At 27.3% G+C, this 14,828-nt stretch overlaps 1 protein-coding gene across 4 annotated transcripts in view; it reads right to left on the bottom strand.

Moving 5' to 3' along the window:
• Positions 1 to 14,828, bottom strand: part of LOC127281853 (growth factor receptor-bound protein 14-like) — a 438,976-nt gene that overhangs the window by 88,057 nt on the left and 336,091 nt on the right. For all 4 annotated transcript variants that reach the window (XM_051305804.1, XM_051305807.1, XM_051305805.1 and 1 more), the window contains one exon: positions 1,735 to 1,962. In XM_051305804.1, coding sequence (XP_051161761.1) covers positions 1,735 to 1,962 — 228 coding nt within the window. The remainder of the gene's footprint in view (positions 1 to 1,734; positions 1,963 to 14,828) is intronic.

Raw genomic sequence — 14,828 nt, 5'->3', positions numbered from 1 at the left:
TTTAAAATTTTGACCCCCTCCCTCCCCATGTAACACGTTATTGCATACATTAGCGCCATTTTTTCTGCTGTCCGTAACAAAGTGCTTGACCCCCCCCCCTCCCCCAAAAAATGTTACGTAATTTTTGAACGCTCCCTTATACCAATTATTGAAAAAATCGACAAAATTATTGAATTTAAAAACAAAATCTGGAACAATGGCGCACTCGCGATTAATTTTGTATAAGAACCGTTTCAAAGAAGAAGGGAAAATAATTTTTTTTTCGCATCAGATTTAAAAAATAAATTGTAATGATAGTTAGAAATCATTCGGTAAATATTTGTACTAAATATTATCGCGCGTCGATAAACAAGTTACCGACCGTGCAGCACAAAGACGTAGTACCCGATTTCGCCGCGCGGGCCGCATCGCCAAAGCTCACTCGTGTGCGCCTAGCCCACCGATCGGCTATATAAGCTGCGCTCTCGCTGAGGACCGTCACTCTCGTGCTACACTCTTTAAATCTGAATTAGTAAAAAAATTTACTAATTTGAATTAGTAACTCACTTTTTGCTTCTCAATTAGTAAAATTTTACTAATTATTAGTAACTTTAACTAACAATTAGTAAAATTTAACTAATTCTAAAGCAAAAAGTGAGTCACTAATTTAAATTAGTAAACAGTTTTACTAATTTAGATTTGGAGAGCACGGAGTCCGGGTGGGTCTTACCCACCTGACTAGGAGTTTTACTCCGAAAATCTTTGTAGAGAGTTTTACTCTCGTTCATCGGGTTTTACCCGTCGAACATTATATCGGTTTTATGTGTAAATAGCACGGAGTCTGGGTGGGTCTTACCCACCTGACTAGGAGTTTTACTCCGAAAATCTTTGTAGAGAGTTTTACTCTCGTTCCTCGGGTTTTACCCGTCGAACATTATATCGGTTTTATGTGTAAATAGCACGGAGTCTGGGTGGGTCTTACTCACCTGACTAGGAGTTTTACTCCGAAAATCTTTGTAGAGAGTTTTACTCTCGTTCGTCGGGTTTTACCCATCGAACATTATATCGGTTTTATGTGTAAATAGTGTATAGTAACGAATTGTAAAGTAACGTAATGTATAGTAAAGAAATATTGTAAAGTAACGTATCAAGAGGTAAAATAACGTAACAAATGTATAGTAAAGAAATGTTGTATTCCCGCAGTTTAAAGTAAATTTTCCGTTTTATTATCGTTTGTAGATATACTTAGGAGTTTTACTCTTCGTATAATTAGAACACGAGTTTTACTCGTAGTTCACCAGAATATCGCGAATTTTTAGGCAGTATTACAATTGATTTCGCGGCTCATCGCTGCGAGTTGAAGCCGATTTCGTTAATGCGCGGCTCAAATAAGCGACGTTACCAGATTGGTGCCGAATCTCGATTCCGCGGCTCAACGTATCGCGATAGACGCCGACAATCGTTGTGTAAAACCGACTTCCACGATTTATCTGTACGCCTGTATATTTTTCACCAGTAAATATCGTTGTAAATAAATAATTTGTTTCAGTTTGTAATTAACCCGTAATTATTTTTGTTGGAATCAAAATGAACCCTGACTCGGCGAGCTAAAATATTGATTCTTACAATTACAAACGTTACAAAATATAGGAAAAATTGTTTTCCAAAAACACGTTTTTCGTAATAAAATTGTAGTAAAAAGAAAACATATTGAGAGATAAAAAAAAAAGTCTGCTTTTTTTTCGTGAGACTCACCTTTGCCAGCCTCATGGCTGTGAGCCAACAGGCACGTGACTTTTCACTGTGGAAGGCTATCACTTTGAATCCGGCTTCACCAGCTTCCGTGTCTTCTGCTTCTGCGTTGCTCGATGGTCTCAGACAAATGCCCCACTCGAAGGGTGCGTTGAAGTACCTCTTTGCGTTCGGAATCCTGTATACGTGGTAGTCCGACAAGTGGGCAAATGTCGTCAGCTGTTCGTTGTCCTGAAACCGGAAATTATTATTCTCCATTAGTCATTTTTTTTTTTTTTTTTTTATTAATAATTCGCAAAAAAAATTTATATAAAAATATATTCAAACATTTATCTAAAAAATTACATTTTTTATTGTAATAAATATTCACAATTTTTTTTTAATTTTATATTTCTTTTACAAGTATTGGTATTTAAAATTGTATTTACAATTTTTACAATTATATTAACAATTATATTTACAAGTATATTTACAATTATTTGGGTACATTATATATATTATAATAGAAGTCACCGTGGCTGCGTGGTCATTTGCATCATTTTCGTCTAAAAAGGTATGGGGTTCAATTCCCCATGCGTGCAAAAAAATTTATTCCTTTAATTACATATACTGTATAATTATACTGAAACAAATTTTACATAAATAATAATTGAGACAAATTTTATAATATTAATTATTAAATAATATATTATTATTTTTATAAATATTATTTTCATAAATTATAATATAATTTAATATATTTAATATATTATATTTAATAATAAATAAAATAAATTTTCCTTCATAAATGAATGAAAAAAATATTCATTTTACATAAGAATTACATAATAAAATACAATAAATCGTATTTTACTCTAATTTTAAGCTTCTCCCCTAACCTTGTTTCAAAATTTTATTGAAAGGATATATTGTTTTCAATATTGAAAGTTAATTTTGGAAATCAACGTCTCTGGTGTTATCTAAACATTTTATTGTCTTGAACAATAATAAGTTCTGCTTCTAAATTCGTATTTATTAATATTTCCTTATTTTTATTGCAATATTGAAAAAGACATGATTTTATTTCCGTTTATATAAACTGTATAAATTATCATTTTTATTTTTAAATTTATTCCTATTTTATTTATACCAATGTTAAATAATTATTACTTTTTTTTAAAAATGAATTTTTATTTTTACTGACAAATTTTTATAATTATTTTTATTCTCATTATAAAAAAAATAAAAATATTTTTATTCTTATTTATTCTTATATTTTTTTTCTTATGAAAAGAATAAAAATAATATTAACAAAAATTAATAATAATAATAATAATTTCCATGAGAGTTTAATTAAGGGTATAAAAGACAATCATGAATTATCTAAGTAGGAGTTATATAATTTACATTCTCTTTCATTAACAGAAAGCAAAATCCTAAATTTAGCAATCCAAGAGCCGCACACGTTTCTACGAATGGCTCATGAAAGTAAACGATTTAGTTTCAAAGCGAACCAAATCTCCAGATGAGAACGCTGCTTTTCGAGGAAACACATACATACACACACACATATATATATATACACAAATCGCGTCTTTTAGGATTAAACTACGATATAAATGTTGAGGATTTCATTCATGATCAAGAAAAAGAAAAAATAATCTACAAATCGAAAAGCAATTGTAATATAAAATTTCTCAAATGATAAATAATAACAATTTTCTATTATTTTTTTTAAATTCAGAGAAATGGGTCTCCGAGCCTAATAATTTATTTGTTGCAACTATATTTTATTTTATTTAAATAAAAAATTTATTTAAGCCAAGGAAAAATTTATTTAGGTCAAAGAAAAATTTATTTGAGCCAAAGAAAAATTTATTTATGACAAATAAAATTTTTATTTACGCCAAATAAATAAGAAATTTATTTATGACAAATACAATTTTTATTTACGCCAAATAAATAAGAAATTTATTTATGATAAATAAAATTTTTATTTACGCCAAATAAATAAATTAGTAGATTCTAAGATAAATTATATTCTATTTGGTTCAAATAAATCATTTCTCTAGGTGTAATTATAACAAAATTAAAAATTAATTAAAATATTAATACAATTTGGAGTATATATATATATATATTTTTTTTTTTATTTTAATTCGGTATGTTAATCTAATTATATATATACGATTCCTAATACAAATCGTTAAATTTCGCAGGATCTTTAAAGATGAAAATAAAAGCAATTGATAGCTTGATTACCATTTTAATGATCGTTAATATTAACGACCCAGATTGAGAATAGGCGAGACCGTAAATGTTCAGTAGTAATTGATGATTACTATCAGTCCAGTATAACGGTAAATTGGACTATTTCAACATAAACATATATATATATACGTGACAAGAAATCGTTAAATTTGTGAAAATCTTACAAAAATTGTAAATTAAACCGCGATCATTTATATTAAATTCAAATATAGAAAAAAAGTTTAACAAAACCAAAAAAATTAATTTTTCAAGAAAGGGACCTTAGAGGCAAAAAAAAGTTTAAGGTTATGTTTAGTGATAGTTTTACTTTGATTAAATCATTATTTTTAATTATGTAAAATTAAAATCTTTATTAAACATTTTTGAAGTAATGAAAATTTAAAAATCAGTGATTTATATTAAGAGTTGATGTTCTTTGTTTATTTTCACTTCAAAAGTCAGAAACATAACCTTAAATTTTTTTGCAGCTACGGTCCCTTTTACCGTAAAACGTTAAAAATGGTATTTTTAAATCCTGAATGTTTTTTAAAATTACAGTGGTACACTGAAAAAAAATTTTGATTTAAATAATCGATTAGTTGACTATTATCAAATAAATATTTATTTCTAACAAATATAAATATTTATTTCTAGCAAATAAATATTATTAATTCGTCAATTAAATGGTATTTGCTTCAAATACAGAAATTATTGGTTTGAAATACACAGTTTATTTATTTCAATTATATGTTTGATTTTAAAAATTATTTGCTTCAACACCCAGAGAAATGATTTATTTGAACCAAATAAAATATATATTTGAGTTAAATAAACATATACTTGTCTCAGAGCCTACTAACTTATTTATTTGGCGTAAATAAAAATTTTATTTTGTCAGAAATAAATTTTTCTTTGGCTCAAATAAATTTTTTATTTCAATGAAATAAAATATATTTGCAACAAATAAATGAGTTAGTAGGCTCGGAGACAAATATACCATTTCTCTGAGTGAAGTAAATATTTATTTGATAATAAGTAACTGATTATTTGAATCAAATAAATTTTTTTTTTATTCAGTACATAATTTCGAGAAATAAATTTTTTTTTTCCTCATCACATTTAAATGTTATTGAATTTTTATATATTTGAACTTTCATGTCTTGTTAAAGTATCAAAAAATTGCATAAGTTGGTTGTTATGAATTGTTGAAATTCACAAGATTTGTCCCATTTTTATTAAATTTGAAATTTCTGCCACGTCTCAGTAACTCGTCACACGTGTATATGTGCAACTCATATATATATATATATATAAATATACGCGACACGCATGCTGGTGCAAAATGCAAGAGACATCGTCAATATGTCACTTGCCACCTAACGGCCAATGGTATATCGATCCATCGAAAATCTCTAATGGCATTTCACCACTATAATAATCTCTATATATTAATGTATATAATCCGCAATAATAATTCATATGTATAAATTAATAATAATCATTACTACAAGTATTATTATTACTAATAATAATAATATTATTATTATTATTATTTTAATTATTATTATTGTTGTTGTAATAATAATTTTTGAAAAATAAATGTTGAATTTTCTTCACCGAAAAAACGATATTCTAATTTTAAGAATTTTCAACTTATTTTAAGAATATGCGAGACTTAAATAGGCGCCACAAATATATTCTTCACTTTTTTAGAATATAATCTTAAAATAAGTATATTTTCTTCTTGTATCAAGAAATATACTTTTAGCAGTTTTAAGAATACTATAAACTTAATTTAAGAATAGTAAATACTTAATTTTAAACCAAAATATACATAATTTCAAATAAAGAAAAAGTACAGCATTTTTATTTTAAAAATATTACTTTTATTAAAGTTTTCAAAAAAGAACACAATTTTAATACTTAAAGACAATGTTAACCAATTGTCGAACATTTTTTTCAATTTGGGATCACAAAAACTTAAATTACGTAGATAAGATTAAGAAACGCAATAATATTTTTTTTATAAATTTTTAAACGTGAAAAATTAAAAAAACAAGCTAGCAGCACGTCAATTCTAGCGCATATTCTTGTTTTAAGAAGAAGAAGATTTAGTACATAGAAAATATTCTTAAAGTTAGAATCTGCTTAAGAATATTATTAAGAATATTTATGTAAGAATATAACATTCTTAAAACTAGAATATTTTAAGAATATTTTTAAGAATCTTTTTTTAAGAAAATAATAATCTTAAAACTAGAATACCGTTTTTTCGGTGTTTGTTTTATACCAATATTATTCAATGGAAATAATTACGATTTTTTTGTTGTACGTTGCGGAAATTTGAAAATTACTTTCCTCTTTGAATTTTTTTTTCTTTTTTTGCTTCTTTCTTTCTATGTAACGCGCTATATAAAAGGGCCAAGTGTAATAAGAATGTGATCGAGTGCAAACAACTCATCGATCACCTGACGAAAGATTGGCTTTTGAAAGTGTCAGTAAAAAGGTCATGCACCTCTATTTTATATATACCGGTTATCTCTTTTTCCCTTGCTTCTTTCCTCCTTTTCCCCCCTCACTGTACTTCCATTCTGATTCTTGGTACACTCTATTCGCTTTTTTGTGTGTATATATATATAATATATATACGAAGAAAATTCTTAACGATAAGTTATTACTTTCAAAGATACATATATCACTCTCGCAAGTAATTATTCCCCTTGATCAGACGCCGATAATTAAAGTTTCTTGACAAAAAAAAAAGAAGCAAAAAAAAATTATTTCTTTCATTCTAAATGAAACGTATACTTGCAAAATTGACGATGATTCTTAATTGTATATATATATATATATAGGTATAAGTAAGATCATAATTTTCATTTTTTTTTTAAATTCATCTCACGTGAAAACTGATCTCATATATATGTGTATGGCTTGTAAATATATTCAAAAGGCGTTATAATTCACTCAATTTTATATGCTTTGATAGGTTTCATTAAATTATTAATTAAGTTAATTTGTACACATGTGTGCTTGATTTTATTATACATACATTTCTAATTTACATTCGTTTTTATATGCGGTTATATTGCTCTGTTTACATTCAATGCCAAGATATGAATTTTTTTTTTCAATATTATTAGAATTATTTTTTAATAATAAAAATTGTTTTTTATTACAAAAAAAAAATTGTTTTTATAGGAATTTTTTTTTCTTTAATTTGAAAAAAATCATAATTTTTTTGTTTTTAGAAGAATTTTTAGTTTTTTTTTTAAAAAAGAATTTTTGGTTTAATTTAAAAAAAAAGGAAAAAAGAGTATTTTTTTTCCTCCAATGTATATTTAACTTGATCTCAAAATCATAGACGTTATGCTCGCACTTGACTTTCGGTGCAGTCGGTTCTTAAATATTTAAGCAGTATCTTTATCTAACCGAATTTTTTTCTTATTTAACGTCAATAAATTTATAGTATTATTATTGTTACCATTGTCAAATGCGAAAAAAAAAGAATTATTAATACACGGAATAATTTATTAATTGACAAATTTTTGGAAAAAAAATCATTTATCAATATATTGTAGTATAAAAGTAATTATTTATTATAAAATATAATAGTAATAATAATGCTATAAACTATTGCTATGGAAACGGTTACTATGGTACCTGTTTTGCTATGGTACCGCTTTACCTTGGTACTAGTTCCTATGGTACCAGATTTGTTCTGGTACCGGTATTTCTCGGTACCGGTTACTATGGTACTGGTTGCTATATGGTTTGGGTTTTGCTATGGTACCGGTATTGCTTGGTACCGATTACTATATGGTTCCAGTTTTGCTATGGTACCAATTACTATATGGTACCGGTTTTGCTATGGTACCGGTTACTATATGGTTCCGGTTTTGCTATAGTACCGGTTTAACTTGGTACCGGTTACTATATGGTACCGTTATTGCTTGGTTCCGGTTTCGCTAAGGTACCGGTTTAACTTGGTACCGGTTTTGCTATGATACCAGTTACTATATAGTACCGATATTGCTCGGTACCGGTTACTATAGTACAGGTTACTATATGGTTCAGGTTTTGCTATGGTACCGGTTACTATGGTACCGGTTACTATATGGTTCCGGTTTTGCTATGGTACCGGTATAGCTTGGTACCGGTTACTATGTGGTACCGTTATTGCTTGGTACCGGTTACTATAGTACAGGTTACTATATGGTTCAGGTATTGCTCGGTACCGGTTACTATAGTACAGGTTACTATATGGTTCCGGTTTTGCTATGGTACCGGTTACTATGGTACCGGTTACTATATGGTTCCGGTTTTGCTATGATACCGGTATAGCTTGGTACCGGTTACTATGTGGTACCGTTATTGCTTGGTACCGGTTACTATAGTACAGGTTACTATATGGTTCCGGTTTTGCTATGGCACCGGTTTAACTTGGTACCGGTTACTATGGTACCGGTTACTATATGGTTCCGGTTTTGCTATTGTACCGGTTGCTATACGGTTCCGGTATTTCTCGGTACCAGTTACTATGGTACCGCTAACTATATGGTTCCGGTTTTGTTATGGTACCGATTACTATATGGTACAGGTTTTGCTGTGGTACCGGTATTGCTTGGTGCCGGTTACTATGGTACCGGTTACTATATGGTTCCGGTTTTGCTATGGTACCGGTATAGCTTGGTACCGGTTACTATATGGTACCGGTTTTGTTGTGGTACCGGTATTGCTCGGTACCGGTTTTGTTATGGTACCGATTACTATATGGTTCCGGTTTTGCTATTGTACCGGTTACTATGGAAACGGATGCTATAGAAACGGTTACTATAGTAACGATTGTCATAGAAACATGTGTCATGGAAACAGTTGTCTACTAAAATCATAAATATTTTTTTTTCTCTGTAATAAATTTAAAAACCAACGCAATTAAATAAGCGAAAAAAAACGACAGTAAGAACGACGAGATAAAAAGAATAAAAAAAACGTAGATATAAAAATAATCTGCCAAGTGATTTAAACGTTACCCCAGGTCATCGTGCTAGTTGAATTTGTCATTCTCTTTTTTTTTCGTGACTAATTGTGACTGTGAGTAGATGGAAAGAGTAGATATATATATATATATATATATATATATATATATATATATATATATATATATATATGTATTCAAGGTATAAACAGGTGTCGTTGAAGAATTGGCATATATATACATTTTTTTTTTTATTTTCAGTTGAAGATGTAACATAAGAAAAAGAGAAGAGAGAACAGAGAGAAAGATTGAGAGGGAATTATTAAAGGGGACACAGCGGTGCCAGTTATTGCAAGACTCGTTTCCGTCGGATTCTCGTTTCTAAAACCGGTTTCATAAATAATTCCAGAAGCGCGATCTTGCAATCACGATTAAATGCTGAGTCTTGAATATCATCCTTGTTGTACAGTGTGTGTGTGTGTGTGTGCGCGCATCCCCCATATCTCAGTCATTTGTATAGACAATTTATTTTTTTTTTCTCTCTCTTGAGAACTGTAATTCTTTTCCTTTTTTTCTTCCTTTTTTTGTTGCCCAAAAAACACACTGTTTTATTCGGATCCAGTCTTCAAAATCTTTTTCTCAATTTGTTCAACTCAAATAAAAAATCTTTTTTAAAATGTATTTTTTAATTTTTGAATTTTCTGCACACATTTTTTTTTTTATTAATTTAAGATAATATTAATTATTATTAACTATTATTAATTTATCATAATAATTATTCAATAGCAATTCTTTTTTATCATCTAGATTATAATTATTAAATAATTAATTATTATTGTGTATTGAAAAAACACATTTTTAATCAATTATAATAATTTTATAATATAAATTTATTAATAACAAAAATTGCAAAAATATTATTATTATTAAATGTATTTTAATTTTAGAAAAAAAAAAAGAAATATGTTTCAATATCTAATTAAGTGAAAGTTTTAAGTTGCAATCAAATGCAATTCGAGGAAAAGTGAATAGAGAGATTTCTTCGAGTGGAAAATAACCAATTACGGTAACGGTATGATGTAGCATGTATAGTTACAGTTAATTTTTTTTTTTTGTTTCTCTCTTCTTTTTTATTTTTATTAAGTAAATTTTTGAAGGAGAATGAATATTTTCGTCGGGTCATTGAACTATGAAAAAATAAAAAAAAAAAAAAAAGTTTTAGTTTACTGTTCGCGTGGCAGCGGTACGAAAGGATTCGGGACACGTTAGATTGGCGTTAGGTCGAAACGAGCCATGAACGTTTTGCGATAGGTCAGGATTTCTTGCGCGAGTTGAGAACGTTGCTTGTAAACCAATGAGAAACTATATATAGTACGCTTATATATATACAATCTTGTAAAAAAAAATTTTTTTCATTTAATTTAAAATTTAAAATTTTTTCAAAAAATTTTGTTTTTCAAATCTTTTTTTTTTTAAAGTGGATTTTTTAAATATTTTTTTTTACATAGAAACATCTTTTTCCAATTTCTCTTTTTTTTCATTTATTTGAAGTAAAATATTCACACTCTATTTAACACATGTGGATTTTTTTTTCTTCTTTTCTTTTTTTGTTGACGAAAAAAAAGAATCTTTTTCAATTTCAATCCACTTTTGACCTAGATTCAAGCTAATTTTATTCCAACTTGCGAATTCACTTTATTTCATTTTCATGTTCAATGATATTTTGTGTTCGACTTTTTACTTCATTTCCTTTCTCTTCCTTTATTTCATTTCCTTTCCATTCTTCTTTCACTTCGACTAGATTTTTTACTTTGCTCTCTTTCTCTATACCTTTCAGTGATTGTATTTTAAGTTTTAATAAAATTTTTCAAAAAATTATTATTTTTTATAATTCAACTTGTTAAAATAAAACATAAAGAATTCTAATATTTAAATAATATTTTTTAATATTTATTATTATTATTATTAATTATTTTTATTATTATTAAATGTTCTTAATTATTATTAACTATTATTATTTATTATTATTAGTAATTATCATTATTATTAATTGTTCTTAATTATTTATATTTTTATTATTATTAATTATTATGATTGTTATTATTATTAATATTATTGTTTATTCCATTTATGTTCGCTTTCTATTTCCATTATATTCGCAAAATAATAAATGTAGAGTTCCCTTCCCTTCGTTCAAAAAAAAAAAAAAAAAAAAAATTGTGTACGTGACATTTGAAAATTAAAAATTTGGTAAAGGTGGGAAACAAATGCCTGCTTTTTTTTTCCTTATACATGTACAATATACTCAAATATCTATATATAGGGGAGCAGTAGTGGCTTTTGTTTCGAAAATGCGGAAAGAGAAACAATAAACCACAGAAGGGCGATAAGCAACCTTCTATATATTCAACTTTATATAGATATTCGGGCGCATAGTTTTTGGTTCTCTGGTCTCTTTCACTTTTTCTTCTTCTCTTTTTTTTTTGTTACGTTTTTTTACTCTCTCTCTCTCACTCGTAATTTTTTTTTTTTTTTTTTTTTATTTTTTTGCATATGGAAGAAACATTGTCGTTTATTTCCCTTTGTCCTCGCCCTACACGCTCCGAGTGTTATTGGCAGGAAACTGCAGTTGCGACACGCATGCTGCATGTGTTGTAATGACACATTACGCATAACGATCGTTGACACAAACGTTATATCGACAACACGTGTTATCTTAATCGAATCGAATAAAGTATATTTAATGTTTTTTTTTTCGAAATTATTGTAATTGTCATATTGTTTGCAAAAAAAAAAATTTAACTTTTATGTATTTTTGTGGTTGGAAAAATTTTACTGTATGAATTTCGGCATGGAAAATTGTTATTTTTTAGATCCATGAATTTTGGTTTGGAAAATTTTTGCTACTTTTCAGATCTATGAATTTCGGTTCGGAAAATTTTTGCTATTTCTCAGATCTATGAATTTCGGCATGGAATACTGTATGAATTTCGGTATGGAAAATTTTTGTTATTTTTTATATCTATGAATTTCGGTACGGAAAATTTTTGCTATTTCTTAGATCTAAGAATTTCGGTTCGGAAAATTTTTGCTCTTTTTTAGATCTATGAATTTCGGTTTGGAAAATTGAACTATTTTTTAGATCTATGAATTTCGGTTCGGAAAATTCTTGATTTTTTAGATCTATGAATTTCGGCATGGAATACTGTATGAATTTCGGTATGGAAAATTTTTGTTATTTTTTATATCTATGAATTTCGGCATGGAAAATTGTTGTTATTTTTTAGATCTATGAATTTCGGTTCGGAAAATTGAACTATTTTTCAGATCTATGAATTTCGGCTTGGAAAATTGTTGTTATTTTTTAGATCTATGAATTTCGGATCGGAAAATTGAACTATTTTTCAGATCTATGAATTTTGGTTCGGAAAATTCTTGCTTTTTTTAGATCTATGAATTTCGGCATGGAAAATTGTTTTTATTTTTTTTAGATCTACGAATTCCGGTTCGGAAAATTTTTGCTATTTTTCAGATTTGTGAATTTCTGTTTGGAAAATTGAACTATTCTGCAGATCTATTAATTTCGGTTCTGAAAATTTTTGCTATTTTTAGATCTATGAATTTCGGCTTAGAAAATTGTTGTTATTTTTTAGATCTATGAATTTCGGTTCGGAAAATTGAACTATTTTTCAGATCTATGAATTTTGGTTCGGAAAATTCTTACTTTTTTTAGATCTATGAATTTCGGCATGGAAAATTGTTGTTATTTTTTAGATCTGTGAATTTCGGCTTGGAAAATTGTTGTTACTTTTTAGATCTATGAATTTCGGTTCGGAAAATTGAACTATTTTTTAGATCTATGAATTTCGGTTCGGAAAATTTTTGCTATTTCTCAGATCTATGAATTTCGGTTTGGAAAATTCTTGCTTTTTTAGATCTATGAATTTCGGTTCGGAAAATTTTTGCTATTTTTTCAGATTCATGAATTTCGGCTTGGAAAATTTTTGCTATTTTTTAGATCAATGAATTTTTAGTTCAAAAAATACAAAAAAATTCGATTTTCTTTTTTCTTTTATTATTATATATAACTGGGAAAATGTAGGCCAGGTTCGACATACGCATATACGCACATAACTTATTCTATGATTACTATAATAATAATAAGAGTCTATTATAACGGTCGGCTGGTAAAATGGAGCTCACTTGATGGTCATATATACAGACAAGGCGAGGAAGTATAGAGAGAGAGAGAAAAAAAAGGAGAGAAAAAAAGAGAGAAAGAGAGAGAGACTGTAACTCACTGGTCGACTCTTGAAGAAATTACTTCCTCGTTGGCAGTTTTCTTTTCCTCTCGTTTCTCCTCTCTCAACACTAAATTCTATTTTCTATCATGCAGTAAAACTCAGAGCAACATAATCATACTGGTCTTGCACGATTATATTCTCAATTTCAACTATAATTTTTCATCCAATTTTATGCTCGCTAAAAATATTTATTTTTTTCTACTTTCAAAAGTATTTTTTATTTTTTTGCAAAAATTCATATCTTCCATTCACGAGAGATTTTTTTTTTATATCCCAAGAGGTGACTGACCATGAGAAAAGAAAAAAAAACTGTTTCGAACCGAGAATCACAGAAATGTGAATAATGTGACGTAATTCGAAACGTGAAACACGCTTATGTCTTTGGGTTGCATTTTTTAAAACGAGTCAGCAGGTGAATTCAGTTTCTTGCGTTTGCTGTGACCGAATAAAGAATCGTCGATGCGCGCAACTTTCTTAGAAAAAGAGAACCTATAAAAGTATATATATATATATATATATATATATATATATATATATATATATATATAAAATGTTCGCTGATTTCAAAATAGAATTGCGTGTATATATAATTTTAAAAATCAATTCCCTCGTTTTAGACGACCTTGACATATCATTTTTTTTTTCAATTCTTTTTCAAAAATAAAAATGATTTTTATGCGGAAAATATTTAATTACTTTTTCTCTGATTTAAGGAAAAATTTATGTTAGAAAAATATTTTTCAATTTAATATTACAAAGTCTAGTAAAAATATTTTTCTTTAAACAATTTATTGGAACAATATTTTTTTATGAATAATTTATTGGAACAATATTTTTCTTTAAAATATTTCTCCACATTTTTTGGGTCTATTATTACTGAAAAAAAAAATTAGGATTCAAATACATAGTCGGTTACTGGACTACAAATAAATATTTACTTGAAGCAAATAATTATTGGTAATAATTATTTTTTAACTATTTGTAATAATTATTTTTTAATTATTTGTAATAATTATTTTTTAACTATTTGTAATAATTATTTTTTAATTATTTGTAATAATAATTAATTGTAATAATAATTATTTGATACAAATAAATATTTATTTAATAAGCAACCGATTATTTGAATCAAATAATTTTTTTATAGTGTTTTAAAATTTTTTTTTAAATTTTTAGTAAAAAAAATTATTTGAAAATCAATTCCAAATCTGAAAAAATAATTCAAGGACAGTTATTCGCATTATAAAAAAAAATGAAATATAAAAATTGACTACGACTTCCGATCGTCTTGATTTTCCAATGAATTGTCATCATCAAGTCACGCGAAGTATGAAATTTCATTCGCGGAATCTGGCGCAGTGCCTCAAGTGCAGCAGCTGCATCAAACTCGATGTTTCTAGACTTTCAAACTGCAACCAAACTCAGGGAAGCAATTCAAGAGAAAAAAAAATATTCGAAAAAAATTTTTTGAATAATCTACTTTCGATCAAAATTAAAAGACAAATAAAGAAAAAAAAACAATAAAAACACCAAAATAATTAATTAATATTTTAGAAACAAAAATAAATAATTAATTTTTAAAAATA

This window comes from Leptopilina boulardi, unplaced genomic scaffold (genome assembly GCF_019393585.1).
Source record: "Leptopilina boulardi isolate dan_hultmark-lab unplaced genomic scaffold, ZJU_Lbou_2.1 LbouV2_278, whole genome shotgun sequence".
Classification (NCBI taxonomy): Eukaryota; Metazoa; Arthropoda; class Insecta; order Hymenoptera; family Figitidae; genus Leptopilina; species Leptopilina boulardi.
The sequence above is the reverse complement of the archived record's forward strand: the minus strand, read 5'-3'. Positions and strand labels throughout refer to the sequence as shown.